Raw genomic sequence first — 24,652 nt, forward strand, 5'->3', positions numbered from 1 at the left:
GGAGAAGCACATACCATTATTCTTTTATGCCAACATGACATTGGCTTAACCTGGCTGCAGAGTTTTCTAAACCAAAGGTACCATATGAAGATTAACCTGAAATTCCTTATTGTCTCAATCCATAGTCAAAATGTTGCTTTCTAATCTCAGGCGAGAACAACAATAAACTTTATCAAACACCAAGTACTCAGCTAAAAGACTTACAGGCATGACCTCATTTGATGACCACATGACCACAAAAGCCCTTTGAAATAGGCAATAATATTACCCCACTTTATAGGTGAGAAAATTTCAGGCTGGTACAGCCAAAATTTGAACCCAGGTCTCTGTGACACTCCAGTTTGTGCTTCAAACACTATTCTCCACTGGTAAGGTGGGTGGGAGTGGGCAGGCTAGACTGGGGGAAGGGGAAAAGCACACCTTCAAGCCTTGTCTGATTTGGCCTTGGAGATCTTTGGAGTACAAGTTATGGAACACGTACTTCATTTTCCCAAGCTAGGCTGGGTAGGGCACTTAACTTATGATTTATGAGGCCCAAACCGGAGATATGAACTTGGACATGCAGATAAAATCTGTTTTATACAACTCCTATAGTTTCCTTTGGGCTTAGCCTGACTCATGCTTCCTTACTGTGTTGATATTTAAAAAACAGATAATTATCTTTTTAAATGCACATATTTGGCTATTTGGCGGAAATTTTTGATTTTACTAATGTTTTGTAATTGAATAGCATAACTGATACATTGTAACTAAAATGAAAGTTACATTTTAGTTACAATATAATGTAACTAACGTAACTAGTTACAGAACCATCCTATTAAAAGAACCACCCTATGAAAGTATAATGGTAGTGGTTACCAGAGGGTAAGTGGGGAGAGAGGGTGGTAGAGGAGGGAAAAGGGGATCACATGTATGGTGATGGAAGGAGAACTGACTCTGGGTGGTGAACACACAACGCAATATATAGATTATGTGTTCTAGAAATGTGGACTTGAAACCTATATAATTTTACTAACCAATGTCACCTCATTAAAGTTAATTAAAAATTATTTTGAAGACATCAGAAAAAGTACAAAGGAATTAACTGAGCATTCTGATAAGAAGTGTGATGTTTCAGTATTACTGTTGTCCCATATAGTTTTACATATATTTCTCATTACATATAAAAGAAATACTATACAGATAAAAGAAATAAAGACTCATTATTTCAACTAATTGTGATAGAAGATTAATGGGCCTTTCTGTTTTAATTAACACAGAAGTGGTATTAACATTAACCTCTTCAATTATAGTCACCTCCATAAGCTTCGGTTTTCTTATCTTTAAAATAAGGATAATTCTCACAAAATATTTATCACAGTACTGGCTTTCACTCACTGTCATTAATTTTTTAAAGAAACAATTGCAAAGTTCTGAAGTATTTTCAAATTCAATTAGATTGTCCCTCTTCTATATTAATGTTCTTGTGCCCAATTTAAATGGAAAGCCCAAATTCTCTTTTATTACCACACATTCAGAATAAAAGAATATGCCCATGGTTATTCATTCTGTCATGAACAATAAGGTAATATCATAGAAATGCTATACATAATCTGTATGTATTTGGTTGGTTCTGCGTGCATTTTTAAAAAATCATTTTACAGTATTTTGACCCATCAAATGCAATTTGTACCTAAGGCATGCCAAACTTCCTTCTTCCCACCATATTCCTAAAGAAGAAAACATAATTGCACTATAACACCAAGTGGTATAAGTTGGAAAATGTTAACATGCCAAAAATATTCTTCCAGAATGGCATGAGGATAATTAAAATCAACTCCTTTTTTTAAAACACCTGCTACCAGTTATATTTAAGGTAGTGTATATTGAGGAGCCTGGGTCAGGCTTGAAAAACATAGTTTATTCTTTCTTACCACTGCGATGGTAGTAACTGTTTCTTCAATTTTTGCAGCTTTGCGATTTAATTTATCCAATTCTTTCTTCTTTTGGTGAGTGTCCTGTCTCTTAAAATCACAGAGTTTTTTATATTCACTAATCTGTAGTGACAGACATAATAAACCAACAAAAAAGCGTATGAGGACAACATAGTTTAGAAAATCTTTTCTTTTTTTATTTTGTCAACCTAATTCATATTCAATCTAAGTATACCATATTCAATCTAAGTATATCGACAAATAAAAAATAAATCAGGTTCTGCCTGTTTTATAGCATCATAGAAAAAAACAGTGAACCACAGGACCAAATTATAATTACAAAATGTTGAAAATAAATTTATAAGGACAATAAAACAATGATCATTAATGGCAAATTATAAAAGCAATAGTCATTGTAGCAATTTATGAGTAGAACTCCATACCAATAGTTATTAGATTTATAGTGTGTTACACATATCAGGAGAGTCAAAAAAGAAAGAATGGAGAATTTTCTGGAAACCTAATTTCACATGATTTAATGGGAAATAAAACAGACTAAAGAGAGTAAACAAAATCACTAACAATATGGCAGCTTACAATCCTGGACTTCTTTTTACCAAGACCAAAGATATTCTGATCACTTGTCAGACCCCAGTGAAGTACGTCATCCACTTATCAAATTAAACATATCAATGGGTTTGTCTGGCAAAATGAATTATTAAGAAAAGGTAACTAACAGAGCAGTAAGGCTGGAGAACGCATCTTCAACTCTTCATTAAAGAGTTATGAAAACATATGTTTGGGTGGCTTTCCACCAAAGCCACCTGCCAAAGTCACCCAAAGTGGCTACTCCGAATGAATGGGATCATTATCAATTATCTCTGCACCAGGTCACAGATGAAGGAAACTTTGTGATTCATAAATTTTGTTGAAAATTGGAATGTTGTATTCAGAATTCTTTGGCCTAAGCCTTTTCCCAAGGTCTTGCAACTATAGAAATATTAGCAAAAAGCACTTGGTTTTCTGTTAGGGGAGATCTTATGGGTTTGAAGACGCTCTGATACCTTTAATAGTTCTTCCTTTCTCATAGGAAGTAAAGGGAATTCACAGGCTGTTACCGCGGCCTGGCATGTGCCTTTAGAGAACACGGGTGCTTGATTTCACATCCACTTCAGTTAGTCTAGCCCACCTGCACATGGCATTCCCTTGGGATCCATTATTGTTCCAGGAGTGGGTGTTGTGTTAACCTGGCCGGATCAGAGCCAGTAAGAAGACACTTATGGTCCTTGGTTAGGAAAGGTTTTCTTCTTTTTACTTGAATAAGGAAGCATATAGTCCAGTTGTCACTGACAGCCACCTTGTGACCAGGAGGGAAACCAGCCTTAAGATGAAGGATGGAGGAGGGACAAGTCGCTGAATTAACTGGTCCTGGACGCTGCCCTACATCAGGAATTCCTACTGTGTGAGATAATAAACGCCCTTACTGTTTTAAGCAGTTTGAGTCAGCGCTTCTGCTATCTGCATCTGAAAGTATCCTAACTGGTGTCCTTTTCCAGGGAGATAGGCCAGGAGTGGACAAACGACTACCCGTGGGCCAAATCCAGCCACCACCCATTTGTGTACAGCTGTTCTCATTCACTCAGATATTGTTTATGGCTACTTCTATGCTAAAATGGTAGCTGTGTCGGAGACCGTATGGCCCACAAAGCCCAGAATATTTACTATCTGGCCCCTTTCAGAAAAAGTTTGTGGACCCTGAGATAGACTGTTCACCTAAGGGAGAACCTGTCATGTTTGCAAATTCCCTGTGTTAAGCCCCACTGAGCTTCCTTTCTTTAGAAAATGTTATAAATTTTAACACTGTATTAAAGAACAGGAAAGGGAAAAACACTTCCCGTCGAACTTGGAAAGAAGTTAGAATTCACTCATTCACTCAATGAAGTAATACAGAGCACCTACCACGCGCGAGGCGCCCCAGGCCCGTCCAGGTGCTGGGCTGCAGCGGGAAGGAGACAGCCGGAATCCCCTCCCTGCGGAGCCTTCCCGCTGGAGGGTAGCGCGCAGGTCCCATGTCCTCAGTAACCAGGGGAAGTAAAGGCAAGGCCAGGGCTCCCCACTCCCCGACCCTCCTCGGCTCTGCCCACACAGACACACCCCACTTTCGGCCCCTGTAACTTGAGTGAGCCGCTCCAGTTTGGGGTCTGCACTGATCAGAGAAAATGGAATCGTCGTTCAGAAAAGGACTGGGAACAGCGCAGACTTGTCACGAGCGCATGAACACAGTGAATCAATCGCCTTTTAGTTCTTGTTCTGAAATTTCCATTTCCTTGTGATAACACTAAAACCCAGTGAGGTCTTGCCCAGTGATGGGAGTCCCTCGCTGTTTTTGAAACCTGGGTTTCAGTTGATTCCAGCACCGCAGCCCAGGCTGACAGCCGGCTTCAAGCCCTGCAAAGGTCTGGGGAGCTGGGCGTTTACAAATTCGGCTTAGCGGCTACAGACAGGCCCAAGGGACTCCTTGCCAGCTTCTTCACAAGGTGCCTGATCCAAGATGACTAGGGCTGAGCTATCTATATTCAAGAAAAACAACCCATGGTTTTAGTTGTAAAACTACTCCTAAAGATGTAGGTGCTTTGAAGGATAAAGAAGCTTAGGCCTGATTGGAATTTTTGAATAGCTCAAGTCTTATCGTGGAATCAGTCAGCATAAAAACCAAATGTTGGTCACTGCCAGATTGTATTCCTCTAAAGGTTTAATGAAGATTCAAGAAAAGTAATCCAATCAATGCTCTTCCCTTTCTATTTTTTTTAAAATAAGGCAGAATTGTGAGCTCGTGTCCAATTTCCTGCATTTATAACCTGCGGCTATGGCAACTCCCATCATGGAGAGGGCAGCATCAGAAGCTCAACAGCAATTCTCATCACGAGCTAGGTCCCCACTACAGAGGGAGAAAGAAGGCTGATGCTGGGAACCCCTAGGGTGGAAATAGTGCTGCCTCTCCTGGAGCAACCAAAAGCAGAACAAGGAAGAACCAACGGCAAACCATTCTGTTGGGGAATTTTAATTAATGGTCTAGCAGACAGCAAGAGGCAGTCGTTCTGCAACCCAGCCCCCTCGCAAAATTGCTGGTCTTACAATACTCTTTTCTCTTAGGGCCCTTGGCTCTACCCAGATGCTCTGCAGGCCGTTCCTCTCCAATTCTCTCAGCAGGAGCAGCGAGCTGGGGCAGGGCTGAATTCCCTGGTCCTATCCATAGAAACAGTGCCTCAGAACTGTCGAAGGCAACTCAGGTGACGTGGAGACAAATTCCTTGTCCCCATACAAGCAAGGGGCCACCCCACTGTTACAAATCCTGTCACTCATATTCTTTCTCATGAACTGAGATGCTGCTATATAATCAAAAGTCTTCTCTACTGGGCTCCAGGGTCCTTGAGTCTCTACTCTAACCCCATCCCCAGTGTTCACAGAAGAAACTATGGGAGCCCTGGGTAGCCTTGAGGACAAATAAATGATTTCCCATTTCCTACCCAAGCTTCTGTACAACTCTGTATTACAAAAAATAAATCATGCCACTTACTTCTTCACTCAACATTTTTTTTCTTTTCAAATATTCTGTCCTTTCTTTTTCTATTTGCTCCTGTAAATCTTGAATACATTTTTTTTGCAATTTTATTTCTTCTGTCTTCAAGTTTATTTCGGTGTATGTCTCATTGATGTAAACAGTGGCAGTGGCTTTTTTTTCCATTGTGAGGTTGAGTGACAGGACAAGCTTTTCATGCTGCTTCGCCAGCTCCTCTTGCTTTTTACTAAGAGGGGAAAAAAAAATCATTCACGGCCTGAAAAGTATCGCTTTTAGGAAAGGAATTTAAAGTTTGGTGAGATGAACCACCATAAAGAGGGAAATTATAAGGGATACTGATTTTAGAGTTGTATTTGTGATTGCCTAAACTTGGTTGAGATGAGGACAGAGCCAACTTTGTAACTTTACCACCGCAAAAATGCCACATGGTCCTGCTTCATCCCACCCATCCCCACCTATCAGGTAGTAACTATGGGATATTTTGGTTTAAAATACACAATGATTCAAAGACAGTTTTGAACAGGTAAATGAAATCCGGCCAGACAAATGGTTTGGCATGTAGCATTGCCACCTCTCTCTTACCACCCTGAGGTATGTAGGTAAGCCAAATAAAGACAAACATCCCACCACCCCTCCAGCCACCTTTTCATGCCATCTCCCAGCAGGGAGGGCCCAGGAGAAAGCTAGCCTTCCTTTGATGGACAGGAGTTAGGGGAGGAAAGGCCTGAGTCCATCTTCACTGTTCAGAGGATGCTCAAAACCTAATATGAACTTTCTTATCTTCTCCGAGCAGCCGCCAAATCTGAGTTCCGGAGGAGACACTAGCGCACATCAATTGGTCACATCTACTGCAGGAAACCTTAAGACTGCGAGAAACATCTCCCTGGGGGCTAACAAAAAAGATTCGGAGGAGGGACAATTTGTTTTCCTTTTTTAAAAGCTCCTGCAATGTAAAGACCTTTTTCTTTTTCTAGTCCCCGGGGCTAAAGACTTTAGTTCAGGGGGCTTGTGTCAAAGGTTCAGGAAAATGGAAACAGGCTGTTGGTAAGTTCCATTATACAGCTTTCTTTGGAAAAGAGGTGCAAGAAGTGATTGTAGCTTGAGGATGCTAGCTTATCAAGCAACACACCTTAGGTTTGTAGTTTGCCTTTCCATCCAGATTGCTCTAGATCAGGGATTCTCAAAGTGTGGTCAAGACCTACCAGCAGCATGAGCATCACCTGGGAACTTGTTAGAAATGCAAGTTCTAAGACCTACACAGTCAGAAATTCAGGGGGTGGGTATCCCCGGTACTGTGTATTTTCACAAGCACTCCGGGTAATTCTGATGCACAATGAAGTTGGAGAATCACTGGTCATAGGGGTGTGATGATGCTGGCCAAGTGACATAAGTATTCCAGCCTCGGTATACCTTCCTGGTTATTTGTTTAGAAATTGGCTGTCTAGTTTATGTAGCAGTCTCTGGAGACTGTGGCTCGCATGCATCATGTACAAATCTGCACTGTGAATCCCCAATGGGAGTGAAAGTATGCAATATTTCTCAAATGTATTGATGATGAACTTTCTTTTTCATGGAGCATCTCCCAGAACAGGTATTCTGAGAGCGTCCCTGGGCCTTGAGGTCTCCACCTCACTCTTTAGGCTTTGGTGTCTTGTGCACCAAGCAATCCTCTGATTGTTTTAGCTTCCCAAGAAGATTTTTCTCTATGATGAGGGCTCTTTGAACATTTCTTACTCTGACAAACTGACATTCTGATATTTATACATTAATTAGCCTTGCAAATTTGCTCACAGTACTGAGTTGTTCTTCAGAGGTTTCTTTTTTTTTTTTTTTTTTTTTTTTGCTTTTGCTTTCAGAATATATCTCTTCCTCCAAGAGCTGAGTAAGTCAGGACTTGTAATCCCCATTTAACAGATGGATAAAATGAGGCCCTGGGGATGAAGTGCTGGCAACATAGCTAGGAATAAAGGAAAGAAACTAACAGATGTCGGATCCTGAGCTACAGGCAGTTACATATATTGCCTCATTTAATTACAGATATGACTGAATATCTTTAAGGAACTAAACTAGCTATAATATATCTGGTTTGATGCTACATTTACCCCTAGCAAGATTTCTTGCTTTGGTGGGTGAGGTTGTAAATTTAATTTTCCTAAAGTGGAAGTTAAAACCACTCTGTGCCTCTACCTATGGAAGTGGTATGTAAGTCAGTGTGTGATTTACACACACTAGTTGCTGCTGGGAAGCTGGATTGCCTCAGAAATTTTACAGGTCTCCTGGCTGCAGTGGTTGAAGATTTTCTGCTCTCCTCCTTACCTCCCTGTAGCTATCACACACCCCTCAACAGCCCAGGCCATCTTCTACAAGGGATCTTCACCTGTAAACTTGCCCTGAACCAGTTAAGGCCAGAGGGCAAACTCTCTCGGACAATTTTCCCACTCCAGCCGACCTGCGACTCCCTCATGCACTGAATGAAAAAGAAGTACCTACCCCAGAGCTTTATTCATTTCTTTCAGATCAAGTATTCGCTTCTTCAGAAACTCTATTTCATTATTCATCCTTGTAATATTCATTCGTAATTGATTTATCTCTAAAATATTTAATCTGCGCGCATCTCCGACATATTCTTAAAAGTGGAAACATTACTAAATTATTTGAGAAACAGCACAATTTTAATTTACTGACTTTTCAAATCATAAACAAATTGTATTTCTTTAAAACATTCTTTTAATGTTTATGTTCCTGTATCAGACACCTCTTAGTCACCCCTCTGGACTCTGTCGATCTTATCTATTATTTCCCTTATTTCAGCTGCTGCTATGGGAACCAGCTTTCTACGTGCTCTGAGAAACTTCCGACTGAAGCAGTCTGACAGTACCTGATTCCTGCCTTTTCTGTCCACCTCTCGCCTCCTGCCTAAGACTTCCCTGTCGCCTCTACCATGGGACTTCTTTAGAGACCCACAGCCATGCATGCGTTACCCAAAGTGCGGGACGTGGGGCAAACACTGGGGCAGCGACAGACAGGAGCCAGCGCGCAGGGAGTCGTGACAAGAGGTAACTCTGTGTCTTGGGGGCATGTTCTCATACTTCATTAGTTGTGCTCTGGCGGCAGTCAACAGCATACTGCACCCCGTATTAGCTCATATTAGTCTCCTTATCCTCCCCTCCTCCTCCTTGGATTGTACTCCCTCATAAAATAACAGTGCCAAAGCCATTGCCTCTGGTTCTGCTTTCTGGGAAACCCAGTGTGGTAAAGAACTAATTATTTATCAATAAATAACAAATCAGTGTAATCACATAAGACTTCAGGAGAGTAGCTCAGTTTACGATAGGCAGATGGTAAAAATGCAAGAATTTTTGAACACCACTGTTTAGAAAAGTACTGGATGACCCATTTCTACACATCAACTTTCCTTGAAATGAACTGGTAGCTTCCCTGAGAGAGCTGGGTTATTTTTTTCTAGGCTACCAGTTAAATTGCTCACTGTAGCAGGGCTTCTCCAACTTTATGTCTCAAATATGGATACAAACCCCCTGGGGATGGTGCTGAAATATAGATTCTAATATAGTAGATTTAGGATGAGCCTCGAGAGCCTGTATTTTGCAACAAGCTCTTGGACACTGTTGCTGCTACTGATACAAGAACCGTATTCTGAGTAGCAAAGCTTCACTCATAAGGCCAATTTAATAAATTGACTCGGTTAAGTATTCAGCATATATCAAGGAGCTTATGAGCTCATCTGGTAATGTTTTTCCTTCTAAAATATTCTTCCTGATTATAAAAGTAAACCAACCTACAACATAAAAAGCAACCAAAGAAAATAAAACAAAAACACTCCTAATTCTGCCTTTCACACAGATCTCTTATTTTTTTCTCTGCGCGTATGGTTTGCTGTATTTTCCCTGCCAAACTACACTAACACCACACACATTGTTTTATAAGCGACTGTATCACTCAGGGTCTAATTAGGTCATAGAAATCATATAGTAATTGGTAGGGAAATTTTAGCATAAAGAATCATCAACTATAACAGAGGATTAGAGCAACAAGGGAATGAATAGTAAGAAAGTAAAGAGAACGCTGAAGAATGTGGAAATAGCAGGTGGAAGAAGCAGCCACTGCCCTCGGGCCGGGAGTGCCCTTGAGGCAGCAGCACCTCCAGGCCTGAGATCTAGACCTCATGGGAGAAGGCTGAGGCTCACTGGACGGCAAAGAAGGTCATGAAGTGCTGGGCTGGCAAACTTGTTAGAACTCTGGCTTCTGGGGGGTGGGGAAACCTGGCCAAGAGAAGTGCCATACTTTAGCACTCACTGTCACACCACCCAAGGGTGCTGGAGAAGCTGTTCATGGGGAAGACGCCACGCTGGTAGCAATCTACCATGAAGTTGCCCAAGGGGTCCTGGAGGAAGCTGTTGGGTCCTTCGGATTGCCACATGCTGCAAGGCCCTGGCATAGAGAAGCTGCATGCACTGCAGGAGTCTGCCAAGCTGAGTACCCTGGAACCAGGAGGAGACCCCTTCTTCTTCCAATATCCCTCCAGTGCCCTCTACTGACAGAGCTTACCATTGTGTCTGCTGGTAAAGGGGAAATTTACAGGGTCCAGCTCCCTGATGACAGAGAAGACAATGAAGGTAGGTTTGGAGCTGTCAGGCAACAAGTGGATAATGGAAATGTCTACTTAAAAAGTGTTTTTAACAATCTTATTTATAGGCCACTATGTTATGGTGGGCTCGCTGGGAAAGCAATTCTAATATCTGTGTGTAGAAAATGTATTGTGTACTGAACATCTCCGAGAAAATAAGGGAAACAGGGTTGGGCAGAAGGAAAGGTCAGATGGTAATGAGCGTTAGAGCTGTGATGACACTTTGCAGTTGTTCTACAGCAAGTCAAGAGAGGCAGGCCCTGTACCTTCACAGTGACCCCTCAACAGCACCTGGACAGGGAACATAACCTGGAGTGAGGCCTTTCTCTTTTGTCAAGGGCAATTCCTGGGGGAGAACTGAGCTGTGAGCCTCAGCGGACACTCCTGCCAGCTGGGGAAATGAAGCTGACCCCTTACCTAACACCAAATACAAAATTTAACTCAAAATGGATCAGACCTAAATGTAGGAGCTAAAACTATAAAACTCCTAGAAGAAACTATGGGGGGGGGAGCATCGTGACATTGGATTTGGTGATGATTTCTTGACTATGACAGCAAAAGCACAGGCAACAACTGAAAAAAGTAAACTGGACTACATCAAAATTTAAAACTTTTGTGCATCTAAAGTCACTATCAACAGAGTAAAAAGGCAATCCATGGAATGGGACAAAATATTTGCAAATTATATATCTGATAAGGGGCTAACATCCATAACCTATAAAGAATTCCTACAACCCAGTAACAAGAAAACAAACAACCAGATTAAAAGATGGGCAAAGGACCTGAACAGACATTTCTCCAAAAAAGATATACCAATGTCCAACAAGCACATGAAAAGATGCTCAACATTACTAATCATTAGGGAATGCAAATCAAAACCACAATCAGATACCACTGCATACTCTATTATTTGAAAAACAAAAATAGAAAATAACAAGTGTTGACAATAGTGCAGAGAAATTGGAACTCTTGTGCATTGTAGGTGGTAATGTAAAAAGGTACAACTGCTGTGGAAAACAGTATGGCAGACTCTCAAAAAAATTAAATATAAAATTACCACATTCCCATACAATCCAGCAATTCCCGTCTGCATATATACCCAAAAGAACTGGAAGCAGCAATTCAAATAAATATTTGTACACCCATATTTATAATAGCATTATTCACAATAGCTGAAAGGAAACAACCCAAGGGTCCATCAGGGAATGAATGGATAAATAAAACATGGTATATACATACAATGGAATATCGGTCAGTCTTAAAAAGGAGGAAATTCTGGCACATGCTACAATGTGGGTGAAACCTAAAGACACTATGTGAAGTGAAATAAGCCAGTCACAAAGGACATATCATGTATGATTCCATTTATATAAGGAGCCTATCATAGCCAAACCCATAGAGACAGGAAGTAGAATGGTAGTTTAGGCCAGTCAAGCTGCCTAATTTAATTGCATAAATATCAATTTTGAATGGGCTGATCTACACATCTTTATTTAGAAACTAACTTATATAAATTTAAATTAGTACATATATATGTCCTATTTCCACTTAAAATGCCAGGAAAAATTATTATGGATCTCACTGTGTGTCATGTACTCTTTCTAGCTATATTTTGACATGTAATAACTAAATTAATCTTATTTAATCATACTTTAAACTCATCTTCTTACAAGTACTTGGTTCTAATTTCTTATAAGACAAAAATTTCTACAGTTATTAATCTCAACATACCTTCTAATTCTATGCTAATGTCACTGGGAAGAGTTTCTAATAGAAAATACAGTCTGCTGAATTTCATGCTTTCAATTTCTAGAAGATCGATTGTGGCTTTTCTCATTTCTTCCTAAAAATTTAAATTACATATTTTAAAAAGTTAAGACACTATAATAATAATATTTACCTCCTAAACAATGCCCTATAAATGCCTTCAAAGATCAAAATTTGATTTTCATTGAACACTCTCTGCTATTTTTATTTGGAATAGAAAGTGGGAAAAGTAACTACAATCAGTTTTTAAGGTGTCATTGTTAGTTTATCTTTTATTTTCTGCTGATTTTCTTCTACTCAGAAATCATTTTTCCCTATGTATGTGTTTCTTGTTTGCAGTTTCAATCAGTTTAAAAGGAACAACTGAAAAGGGTAATATTGAGAAAACAAGTGACTTAAGTAAAAAATAGAAAATGTTAATAAAAATATGCATAGGTATAAAGAGAACAAAGGTTATTTTACACATACCTACAAATCCAAACAAAGAGTGAGGTGGAGCTTTATAATTATAATAATAATTGCTAATTTATCATTGTTTGGTGGGCCTATTTGAAAAAAGAAAAACATTCAAAAATCTGTTAGTGGAAAAAAATAGATAAATCATCTTTTAAATAAATGGTCATAATGGCTATAGTTGCTTTACGACATGATAAATTACCATTATATTTTATGAATACTGAAAAGCAGATTACATAGTAGTATGATCACTCTTTTATAAAAATTAAAATTCACTATCATTTATATTCTGAAAGTAGGAAGGGCATGTATCAAAGAATTATTGTGATTATTTAAGGGTGATGGATCATCGTGGCTTTTACTTGCTTCCTTTTGCTTGTTTATCTTTTCTAAGTTTTCCAGAGTAAACATGTAGGGCTTTTATAATAGTGAAAATTTGCTGCTTTAAAAAAATGGATGGATTTATCTCTAAGAGATTTCACAGCTCAGATATTAAATGAAGACATGCTAGATACTTTAGTAAGCCACAATAAATAGTTTGACCCCTTCAATTTCTGGAGAAAAATATAACTAAAAACAGAGGAAAGTTTTCACAAGACCACAGCACACTACAATATGCACAAACTATTTCCATATATGTATTCAATTAAGTGTGATCATAAAGTATAATTCTGTAGTATACATACGTAAAAATATAATTTTAAAGTAATGAGATTAACTTTTATCAGCAGTCTGTAGGCAAAACTCATTTACCTTACAGCCATATTTCCATATTTTTAGATATTTGATATGTAGTAGATTCTTATTCAATATCTTCAAATGAAGAGACTTCACTATTCTGACCCTACTAGGCAAGCATTGCAAATATCATCCAGGACCGAACAGAAAAAGGTCTGTGACATTTCAAAAGGAAATTCTTTAAATATTTCTTTCTGGGGCCAAGTAGTTATTTAGTATAACCAAAAGAATTTCTGTTTGTTTTCACTGAACAGCATGGTCTACTTCAGTGAAATAGGTGCCCCCAAATCCTTCACTAGTTAGTAATGCTTATAGACAACTGGGTTAATTGGCACCACGTATGCAATTTATTTCAGAGGTTGTTTGTTTTAAGCAATGCTTACATATTGACGTCCCAAGCATTTGCCCATTTGGTCCACCTTTTAACTGAGCTGTGTTATCACCAGTATTGTTTCTCCTTAGCTGGCTTGCCCTCATCTATTGCACAGGTCTTAATTCAGTGTTCTGCATGGATTTTCGGGCCACAATCCACAGCTGAGCAACCCTGGTGCAAATGCTTAGTAAACTGAAGGAACATTTCATTTTTACTCAGGGTAAATATTTTCCCTATTCCTCTATTGAAATACCTTGAGCAGAGCTGGTGCTAAATTAAACTTTGATGAAGAAATAAGAGGAAGATTGAAAAAATAGCCCTTATAGATAATACAATACCAATTTCTTGACAGCTATAGCAATGTCCTTAAGAAAGGTCCTAGCTTCTTCGTTGCATTTAAAATAGTCACTTTGCAGTGATCGTTCTAAAAAAAAAAAAAAAAAAAATTATAAAATTAAGATCTTTTACTTATCTGTCCAAATCCTATTGAACCCTTTAAGATCTAGCTCAAATGTTTACTCAGCTGGAAATTACATCTTCTATCTCTGATTTTCTATAGCACTTTATATGAATCCCTTTTGTACTTGTTATTTTCCATTTTATAGTATTCTAATTTAGGTATATATTTTATGCTCCTTGAGGACAAACTCCTCTTGAGTCTATCTTTGCATCTCTATGGTAGAAAAGGGGATGTGTATAGGATAGGACAAAAAAAATAAAACAAATATTTGTGGAAGGGATAAATATAACAAGCCTATAACATAGGTTTGTTTAAGAATATTTTCATATATATTTGTATACATATATCCTAAATATAGTATTTTACTCTAAACCACACATTTAATTAACTATATAAAATCTATTATGTCATTTTTACTTCTGTGCTAAAATTGTAATCATGTGATGAGATTAAATATTTGTAGAACTGATAGGTGTGAGGGAGACAGAATTTCTAACCCTTTTTGTTCACTGACATACTCAGACATCTCCTTTTCTGTCACACACTGTAAATGGAAAGCACATCAGAAGAGCTGGAGAACTGTTGGCAAAGGTAATGAAGACAGACACATACAGAATGCGAAGGAGGAAGGAAAAAGAAAGGATAAAAGGAAGAACAGCAAGAACAGAGGAAGCTCTGCTTACTTTGGTTCTGTCACCTCTGCATTATGCAGACTCTAAGTAGATTCCGGGCCTTCAGCCTCATGCGTGGGAATAGTCTGATGTGCCTAATGTTTTACAGGTATTACCTAAGTTGATTTTTATAACCTTATCATTCCTATTTCACAGGTGAGAAATTTAAGACTCTCAAGTCATGTCACATGTTCAAGGTCACAGAGCCCATCACTGACAGAGTCTGGATTCAAATGTAAGTGGTGTGACTCCAAGGTCCTCAATGGTCATATTCACCTTTCAGAAGAGTAAATACCGTGTTTCCCCGAAAATGAGACCTAGTCAGACCATCAGCAATAATTAACATAAGAGCCAGTCATATTATATTATGTTATGTTACGTTATATTATATAAGACCCCGTCTTACATTAAAATAAGACCCGGTATATTATATTATATTTGAATTATATTACATTACATTGTATTATATAAGACCCAGTCTTAATTAAAATAAGACCGGGTCTTATATTAATTTTCGCTCCAAAGACGCATTAGAGCTGATGGTCTGGCTAGGTCTTATTTTCAGGAAACACGGTAACAATGTCTGCCCTCAGTTCCAGGGAACTTGGATTCCCTTAATGAACTAAGCTCTCAAACCAAATGAAAATTAGTTACCGAGATTGCAAGCGTGTGTTAGGGAGGCACAGGCATTGCCTCTTTCCTTTCTCCCATGGAATGAATGAGCACAAGCTTGTTCCATTTGTAAACGGGCTGGAGTGCTACAGATTTTATCATTCACATTCAAGACAAGAAGATTGTCTTGATTCTTCAAGAAGATTGTAATGAAGATTGTTCCTATGAAAAACTTTCTGAGGGTCCAGAAATTATTAGCAGGAAAAGCATTTGTACCTAAGTATTAGGGTTGAATGGACATGCTAATCTAGATGACCTTGGACACACGTGAATCATTAGGTCTCTTCAGTGGTAAACATTTTTAATGAAAATATTCATCCAAACTTGTAAGTATTATAAAGTTAAGTAAGTTCATCTAAGAAGGAAAAAAGAAACTATCCCAAACTAAGAGTAACATTATGATAAACAGCAAAACGATTATTTTGAAACAATATGATTAGAGTAAAGCAAGGAGATGCTTTGTTGTTTGGCCTAAATGGTTTATGAGCTGAACACTGAAATGCCCTTTCTCGGACTATGTCTTGCCTTTAAGCTCATGTGATTTGATTACAAGTTCAGCTTTCTAACTGAGGAAGTATTTTAACCTGGCCCCATCTAAGGTTATTAACCGTTTGCATCTCCTAAACATCTTTCTCTAACTAATTTTCCTGACCTAATACAACAAGAGATTCTTAACACACTCCCTTCCTTGTTTGCCTGTTAAATTCTCCAGTTTGCCATGGCATAATGTTGGCGGAAATTAACTTGCAAAGAAAAGGCAAGAAGGGACAAACTGAAATTGAATGTATAATCAAAATGCAGGTGGGCAATCCTCTCACAGGTAAATGGCAGTGGCCTGGGAGTCCAGGTTTTGTCAGGGATTTGTCATTAGCTACATACCAGTGTGAGCTGGGCCGAGTCGCTCCAGTGGCACCACAGCATGAGAGCTGGGCCCTGGATTCTACGCCGTAGCCTCTCTCTCCCCCTAGAAGCCACAGAAAGCTCTGCACTAGCCAGGAATGCCACTGAGGGTTCCCGCTGAGCGCCACCTAGTCGCCAACTCTGAGGCGACATCCCCCGCCTCCGCTCCAGTACCCACCCCCGCGCTTGCAGGCCTCTCACCCACAACAAAGAGCTGCTCCAGCGCGGCGGCCGCGACCGAAGAGCCCAGAGTGGAGGGGAAGGTGCATAACTCCAGCGAGGGGCCGGTAGAGACCGCGGCCGACTGCAGCGTCTTCTCGCTGAACCCCAGTTCTGGAGACCAGGAGCTCAGGGCCATCTTGCTGCTCCGGCGCAGCGCCTGCTAGGCCAGAGGAAAGGACCGCCGTTGCCACCGGCAACGAGCATTTCAAGGCGGGGCGCCAGCTCGTGGCGCTCACGTGGAGTGGGTACTTCCTCGGTCTCTAACTTTATCCACAATAATTAAGCGATGCTGGAAGTTCGAGTCCCTCTTTAGCTGTCCTTTCCGCCTTCCATTTTCATTTCTTTAGTTTTGGCCTGTACTTTTCTCGTGAACCATTGGAATCATAATAATGATCACCTTTGAACATTTCTCTGTGTCAGGTATTACAGAGGAGCTTAATGGCTTTGTGAGGCAGGTTCTTTTTATTACCTCCACTTTTACGGGCATTTGCTAGTGGTTTTAGGTTGGCCTAGGCAGTTACACACCTGTAAGGCGTTTTGTGGTTTCACAAAGTGTACATTTTTGTAACGGCTTCCATGACTTATTTAATCTTTATCATAACTCTTCAGCGCAATTATTATGATTATCCCATTTTTCAGAAAATTGTACCGAGATGACAGATTCAATGACCTTGGGGATAACTTGTGTCCCAGCCCTTAGAATTGGACAATGTCAGAGCAGTCCTTCCACCTCCAGGACTGGGGCACCGTCAGCTCTGCTGGAGCTGCCTGTCTGTGGCTATGCAACCAGGGCAGGCATTTGGGGTTGAGGTGAGGAGTGCTCTGGCTGGATGGGATGTCACCAGAGCCGTGAAGGTGTGGCTGTAGAGCATGGGGTGCATGGAGAGGAAAAGCAGGAGCCCAGCCAGAAATTTGGGTTGTGATTTCACTGTAAGGGGCCTTGAATTTCGAGCTCAGGAGTTTGGATTTTATTGCTGCAGGCAATATTGCTGCGAATATAATGATGGAGAACAGATTACGCTGCTCCCTGCTGGCAGCTGCTTGGTAATTCCGTTTACTTCTGCCTCAGGTAATGCTTTATGGTACAGTAGAATATCCTCATCAATGGCAAGCATTACGTGTTTTTTTTCAAGGAAGTATCTGCAGAATAATCAGAAATTAAATTGGACCTGAGATAACTAATGCTATATGTAGCAAGAGGGTCTCTGATGATGATGACGTCATTGATGTTTCGGATGGCATCCTCATTTAGGAAGGTAGCCGTGGTGAGTGTGTTTTTTTCCCCTCTTTAAGTGTATTTGTTTATAAATTATATGCAAGTACTAAAAATGTATATATTATAAAACATACATGGAAAACTAAAAGTTTAAAAGGATGAGATTAAGATATTGATAGTAGAGATGCTCATGTTTTCCCCGTGGAGATTGTTAATGCTCACTGAGCATTTTTATAGACATTTCAAACACTCATGATCTTAAAGTAGCAGCATTCTTACTTTCCTTATTTTTTCTTATTTTAATTAATTTAATTCTTATTTTTACAAAGTTTTAGTTATGATTCACCTGAAGATGATTTATTAAAGATCACTGGAGTAGGTAAGCTCTCCACTTGACTAAAAAATCTTTATTTACTCTCTTTTTTTTTGGGGGGGGGGGCGGGAGGATACTGACCATTCTCTTATATATGGATGCAGTTGTGAATTTCCAGAGCTCATTTGCAAAATAAAAATACAAGTAAGTCATTGCCACTTTCAATCCCATTCCTTCCCACCCCTCTCAAAGACCTTCCTCAATTAACTCCTCCCTCACTTGTGTCTTCCACAGATCCCTCAGAACTCATGCCCAGTTTTCTCCTAAATCCATGTCTGCCCTAAATGCTTCTACCACTCTACCTTTCTGCTTCCCCTTATTACCAAATTTCTTAAAACTGTGGTCTATATCTTGGCCATAATGCATCGTTCACACTGAATTCTAAATTGCCTCCTCCTCATCTTTGAATGGCCTTTTTCTCAAGCCCCATTCCTACCCATTCCCGTTTTCCTGCAGAATTTGACACCATTACCCAGTTCCCCCAACCCTTCATTAGAAATTCACCTCCCAATTGTTTCCTGGGATTCCTTCTTCCCTTCCCTCACTGGCTCGCCTGTCGTTTTCCTCCCGTTTGCCAAAAGGGAACATGCTGCCTGGACTCTGTCCTTGGCCTTCCTTCATGCTCTCTAACTTCCCTCAAATAGAGTTGAACCCACACAAATAACTTTCCGGTTGTATCTCCTGCCAAAACTGTCTTCTAAATATTAATCTTGTAAGCTAAACATTCTCATCTGCTATGCTGCTAGCATGTCAAGTTCAACCTGTTCAAAAGTCTGCATTGCAGGTGGTTTCTCTACCTATTGACATCACACTTGTATTGTTAGCCCATCGCAACAACTGTCTCATCCATACGTTCCTTCTTGAGCTCAATAACCTCAAAGCCTCCAAAGTACTTTGTTCAAACTTCCCATAGATGGTAATTCTCTTAGGCCGAGTGGTCTTACAGTTTTCTGTGTGATAGTCTTATACTGAATAGCTTTGTAATCTTTATGCCTCCATTTTCTCACTGTAAAATAGGGCCCTCATTGTAGGGAAGTCATGAGAATTAAACAAATTAATAGACAGTGTTTAAAAACAATGCCGGAGCAAAAAGAGGCACCTTGTAAATTTAGATGTTACTATCTTTATACTACTATGAACTCTATAAAAAAGGGGGACTGCATTTTACTCATCTTTGAATCTCCTATAGCATCCAACAGAGCAATTTGCACATCAATAGATGCTTAAGATATTGTTGAAATGGATAATAGGATTCATATATTTAGAATTTTTAAAAATATAGAGCTTAAACTTGCTGTTCAGGCTTTAATAGGAAAAGAAAAATACTGGAGGGAAAAAGCAACTTTCTCAGGGACTCACATCACTTTTATATCTTGGCTGGTGGGGCAAGAACTGACATTCACAATGGTCTTACTGATCATCATTATTACAACACTTTGGACATTTTGAATCTCCAGATTAACTTGTATATAATTAAAGTTTGGTTCTGAGTGAATTTTACTATACCAGAATTATTGCTTATTATTTTTTAAAATGGTAACTCTTATTTAACTGTGATTTCAAAGTTAATGAGAATTCTGAATTCTCAGCTTTGCCAGATGAATGAGCCTCCAGAGTCGAAGAAATGTCACCATGACTCCAACTGTTTCTTTTCCTATTGCTATGTGCAGTGTGTTCTGGCTCAGGATTAGTGTGTATATAAAATTAAGGAATGATTTAGAGCTCTTTAAGATTTGTGCACTGTCTTTTCTGCCCCTGTTCATGGCAGAGTTGTTAGGAAATGCCTGAATGTAAACGCTTCCATCTTTAACTGCAAAGGTCAAAGCAGCAAAATTGTGTTTGGAGAAATACTCAGTCCCCTACAGTTAAAGCCTTGGACTCCCTAGGTTCTTCCAATAAATGCCCATTTATGTTAATATACTTTAGTGGGTTTGCTTACTAGCAACCGAATCATCTTGCTGAGGCAGTATTGCTCCTGAGCTAGAGATTGCAGGGAGAAGGAGAAGGGCAGGGAAACGGGGAAAGCAGTTGGGCTCCATGGCGAGTCCAGGCCTCAGACAAATAGGGTTCCAAGTCCTGGTATTGTCACTTACTAATTGCGTACACTTATGCCAGTGATTTAAACATCTTTAGTTTCAGTCTTCTCATTTGGACAAGAAAAATTAAAATATTTCTCATGTAGGTTTTTGAATTTCTGAGGATTAGAAATACGATGTGTAAAGAGCCCAGCATAGTATCTGGCTCAGCGATGCCATATTATTGCTAAGAGGCTTCACTTTAATAGCCGTAAGGTAATTGGCTTAATATAATTTATTAACTAATTCATAAGTAGCTAAGTTATATAATAATTAGTCAGTTGACTAAATACATTTAATAGCCAATTTAGGAATGAAAGAACAAAATTAAAAACAAGGTAAATTTTTTGTGAAAAGGAAATAAAGTAAATGCATTTTATGTAGTTAGAAACTCTAGTTAGAAGGCCAGGAGAAAATGCTCTTGGTTTAGCACTATTTTTCCCAATGGAAGTTAAAGATTCTACCGTAACCCCAGCACCCAAATGGGTTCATGCAGAATAGAGTCCCTAAAGAAAACTCCTTTATTCTGCTGGGAATATATCATCTGGGTATTCTCTCTTACTTAGGGAAAGCAAAGAAAAGTCATGAGTTATATTCTATCGCGGAAAAAGGAATGCAGGGTCAATTTGCCACTAAGAAATTATAGTGTGGTAGACTCCCTCCTAATGTTAGAGCACTTTAAACACACTTATTGAACAGAGCTAGTACTATAGAATTTCTGGGTATTTTGATGACCAACGTGAAAAAAATTACAATATTGCCTATTTTGATTTATAGTTATCACTAGATGCATCATATTCATTGGGCAATTTGTCCTTATACAAGAATTTACATGCTGAGGTTCTATTTTGTACTGAACCATTAATAAGTGAGTATCAGAAAGAAAATACAGATAAACTAGAAGTATATGACATATATTCCTTGGTTGGAGGGAGGGAAACCTCACGAAACTCAGTGGAAACATCTAATTTTTAATTTTCAAAGTAACCTTTTGAATACAGAGCCTGAACTCATTTTCTGTCATAGTTAAAAGAACACTCTTTATTACCTGGGCTTTCTTCCTGACCGTCTCGGAGGGCTGCCTGCCTCCTTCCTCTGAAAGCCTCTATCAAAAGGTCTTCTCCACGCAATGTTACTTTCGCTGGTTCCAGTGATATTGGATAGGGAATTGAGAAAGCTTGGCCTAAGCCCCTTTCTCCCTGTCAGCCTGGCCTGTCCCAGACTCAGCCCTGCTCTGTTTCTTCGTGTTGGAAGCTCTGCCCAGTGCCATGGTAAGGTGAGCATCACCATTCAAATATCTTCTCCCAATTCATAGGTTGCCTTTCATTTTGTTGTTTCTTTTGCTGTGCAGAAGCTTTTTAGGTTGATGTAGTTTCACTTGTTTATGTTTATATTGTTGCCTTGAGCTTTTGGTGTCATATCTGAAAAATCATTGCTAAGGCCAATGTAAGGAGCTTTTCCCTGTGTTTTCTCCTAGGAGTTTTACAGTTTCAGGTCTTATGTGTAAGTCTTTAATCCATTTTGAGTTGATTTTTGTATAGAGTATAAGGGTCCAATCTCATTCTTTTGCATGTGGATATTTAATTTTCCCAGCAACCATTATGTATTCTTGGTGCCCTGGTCAAGACTATACATGCTTGGGTTTATTTCTGGGCTTTGTATTCTGTTTCATTGGTCTATGTGTCCATATATGCCAGTACCATACTTATTACTATAGCTTTGGAATATAATTTTAAATCAGGCAGTGTGATGCCTCCAACTCTGTTCATCTTTCTCAGGATTGCTTTGTCTATGCAGGGTCTTTTGTAGTTCCATACAAATTTGAGAATCGCTTTTTCTATTTCTGTGAAAAATGCCATTGGAATTTTGATAGGGATTGCATTGAATATGTGTATCAACTTTGGGTAGTATGGACATTTTAATAATATTAATTCCTCCAACTCATGAACATAGAATATCTTTCCATTTATGTGTGTCTGCTTAAATTTCTTTCATAAATGTCTTAGTTTTTAGTGTACAGATCTTTTACCTCTTTGGTTAAATTTATTCCTAGGTATGTTATTCTTTTTGATGCTATCATAAATGGGATTGTTTTCTTGATTTCCTTTTTTGATAGGTCAATGTTGGTGTAAAGAAATGCAACTGACTTTTGTAGTTGATTTTGTATCCTGCAACTTTAATTATTAGTTCTAATGGTGTGTGTGTGTGTGTGTGTGTGTGTGTGTGTGTGTGTGTGTGTAGTCTTTAGGGTTTTCTACATATAGGATTGCGTCATCTGCAAACAGAGATAATTTTACTTCTTCCTTTCTGATTTGGATGCTCTTTGTTTCTTTTCTTGTCTGATTGCTCTTGGTAGTACTTGCAGTATTATGTGAATAGAAGAAGCAAGAATGGTCATCCTTGCCTCGTACCAGATCTGAGAGGAAACACTTTTAGTTTTTTCCCATTGATTATGATGTTAGCTGTGGGCTTTTCATAAATGGCCTTCATTATGTTGAGGAAATTTCCATTTATACCTATTTTATTGAGAGCTTTTATCATGAATGGATGTCGATCTTTGTCAAATGCTTTTACTGCATCGGAGAAGATAATGTGGTTTTTATCTTTCAACTGTTAATGTGGTGTGCAATATCAATTGATTTGTGTATGGTAAACCAAACTTGTATCCCAGAGATAAATCCCCATTGGTCATAGTGTAGAATGTTTTTAAGGATGTTGTTGAATTCAGTTTGCTAGTATTGTTTTGCTAGATTTTTGCATCTATGTTCATCAGATTTATTGGCCCATAGTTTTCTTTACTTGTGGTGTATTTATCTGGCTTTGGTCTCAGGGTAGTGCTGGCTTTCTAAAATGAGTTTGGAAATATTCTCTCTACTTCTGTTTTTTGGAAGAGCTTAACAAGAATTGTTCTTCTTTGAATGTTTGATAGAATTCAGCTGTGAAGCCATCTGGTTCCGGGCTTTTCTTTTTGGGAAGTTTTTGATTACTACTTCAATCTCATTTGTTATTGGTCTGTTCAGGTTCTCTATTTCTTCTTGATTCAGTCTTGGTAGGTTATATATTACTAGGAACTTACGCATTTCTTCTAGATTATTCAATTTGCATATGATTGTTCATAATAGTGTCTTGTGATCCTTTTTATTTCTGAACTACCTGTATGTTTCATCTTTCATTTCTGATTTTATTTGAGTTTTGTCTCTATTTTTCTTAGTCTAGGTAAGGGTTTGTCAATTTTGTTTTTCTTTTTAAAAAAAAACAACTCTTCGTTTTGTTGGTTTTTTTCTATTCTCTATTTGATATATTTTTGCTCTGATCTTTATTATTCTCTACCTTCTGCTAGCTTTGGGTTCAGTTTGTTCTTCTTTTCTAGTTCCCTGAGGTGTAAAGTTAGGTTGTTTATTTAAGGTCTTTCTTCTTTTTTAAAGTAGGCATTTATCTCTGTGAACTTCCCTTAATACTTCTTTTGATGCATGCCATAAGTTTTGGTAATTTGTGTTTTTATTTTCATTTTTCAAGAGATATATTTTAAATGCCCTTTTGATTTCTTCTTTGACCCAGTGGTTGTTCAAGAGTGTATTATTTAGTTTCTACATATTTGTGAATTTTTATCATTTCTTGCTTTCACTCATTTCTAGTTTCATTCCAAAAAAGATACATGGTATAATTTCTATCTTCTTAAGTTTGCTGAGACTTGTTTTGTGAACTATCACGTGATCTATCATGGAGAATGTTCTGTGTGCACTTGAGAGGAATGTGTATTTTTCTACTGTTGGGTGAAAAGTTCTGTATATGGCTGTTAGGTTCCTTTAGTCTATAGTGTTGTTCAAATTCATTGTTTCTTTATCAATATTTCTGTTTGGATGGTCTATCCATTATCGATGTGAGGTGTTGAAGTCTCCTACTGTATTGTATCGCTATCAAATTCTCCTTTCAGATTTGTCAACATTTGTTTTATGTACTCAGGTTCTTTGATGTTGGGCGCATATATACTTACAATTGTTGTATCTTCCTGTTGAACTGACACTTTTATCATTACATAATGACCTTCTTTGTCTCTAACGACAGTTTTTTACTTAAAGTCTATTTTACCAACAAGTTTCCTACTTTATATTCTTACGTTGCTGTTCAGTATCCTTTCATTTCTACTTGCCAAACTCCCTTTAGCATAGTAGGGTGCAACCGGAGAGAGCTAATTCCAGCAGAATTCTTTTAAAAGGTAATGGTGACCCAGGATACGAAAGAATTCATTTCAATTTACTCATCAAAGAAAATGTGGCCGGCCAAACTAATTCTGTAATACTGAATGTATTGAACTAAAGAAAAATTAAAAAGAAAAAAATCATACTGAGGAGCTTGAGGATGGTGCCAATCTAAAGCACTAGAGAAGCAGGTTGGAGTCTGAAAAGCAGCCCTTTTGCCTGGCTCAACAGAGTTCATTTATTCCCTCTTAACCCACCAGCACATTGGCTCTTGTACATCCCCCACCTGCTTCTCTACACTCAGAAGAGTGCTCAAGAGTGCTACGCAAGGACAATGTGGCAATTGTTGGAACCCTATGGTAGTGAAGCAGGGCCCAGCGCTTGGCCAGACT

General features: G+C 38.8%; 1 protein-coding gene across 1 annotated transcript in view; it reads right to left on the reverse strand.

The window, feature by feature from the left end:
• CCDC175 (coiled-coil domain containing 175) overlaps positions 1-16,613 on the reverse strand; it is a 48,766-nt gene extending 32,153 nt beyond the window's left edge. Inside the window, exons 1-6 of the mRNA XM_019725827.3 lie at positions 16,377-16,613; positions 13,811-13,896; positions 11,870-11,981; positions 7,984-8,119; positions 5,491-5,719; positions 1,914-2,036 (exon numbers count right to left, since the gene is read on the reverse strand). Coding sequence (XP_019581386.3) covers positions 1,914-2,036; positions 5,491-5,719; positions 7,984-8,119; positions 11,870-11,981; positions 13,811-13,896; positions 16,377-16,533 — 843 coding nt within the window. The 5' untranslated portion in view covers positions 16,534-16,613. The remainder of the gene's footprint in view (positions 1-1,913; positions 2,037-5,490; positions 5,720-7,983; positions 8,120-11,869; positions 11,982-13,810; positions 13,897-16,376) is intronic.
• Between the last annotated feature and the right edge of the window lie 8,039 nt (positions 16,614-24,652).

The sequence above is a fragment of the Rhinolophus sinicus genome, chromosome 3, assembly GCF_057876585.1.
Source record: "Rhinolophus sinicus isolate RSI-liver-muscle chromosome 3, RSI-T2T, whole genome shotgun sequence".
Taxonomy (NCBI): domain Eukaryota; kingdom Metazoa; phylum Chordata; class Mammalia; order Chiroptera; family Rhinolophidae; genus Rhinolophus; species Rhinolophus sinicus.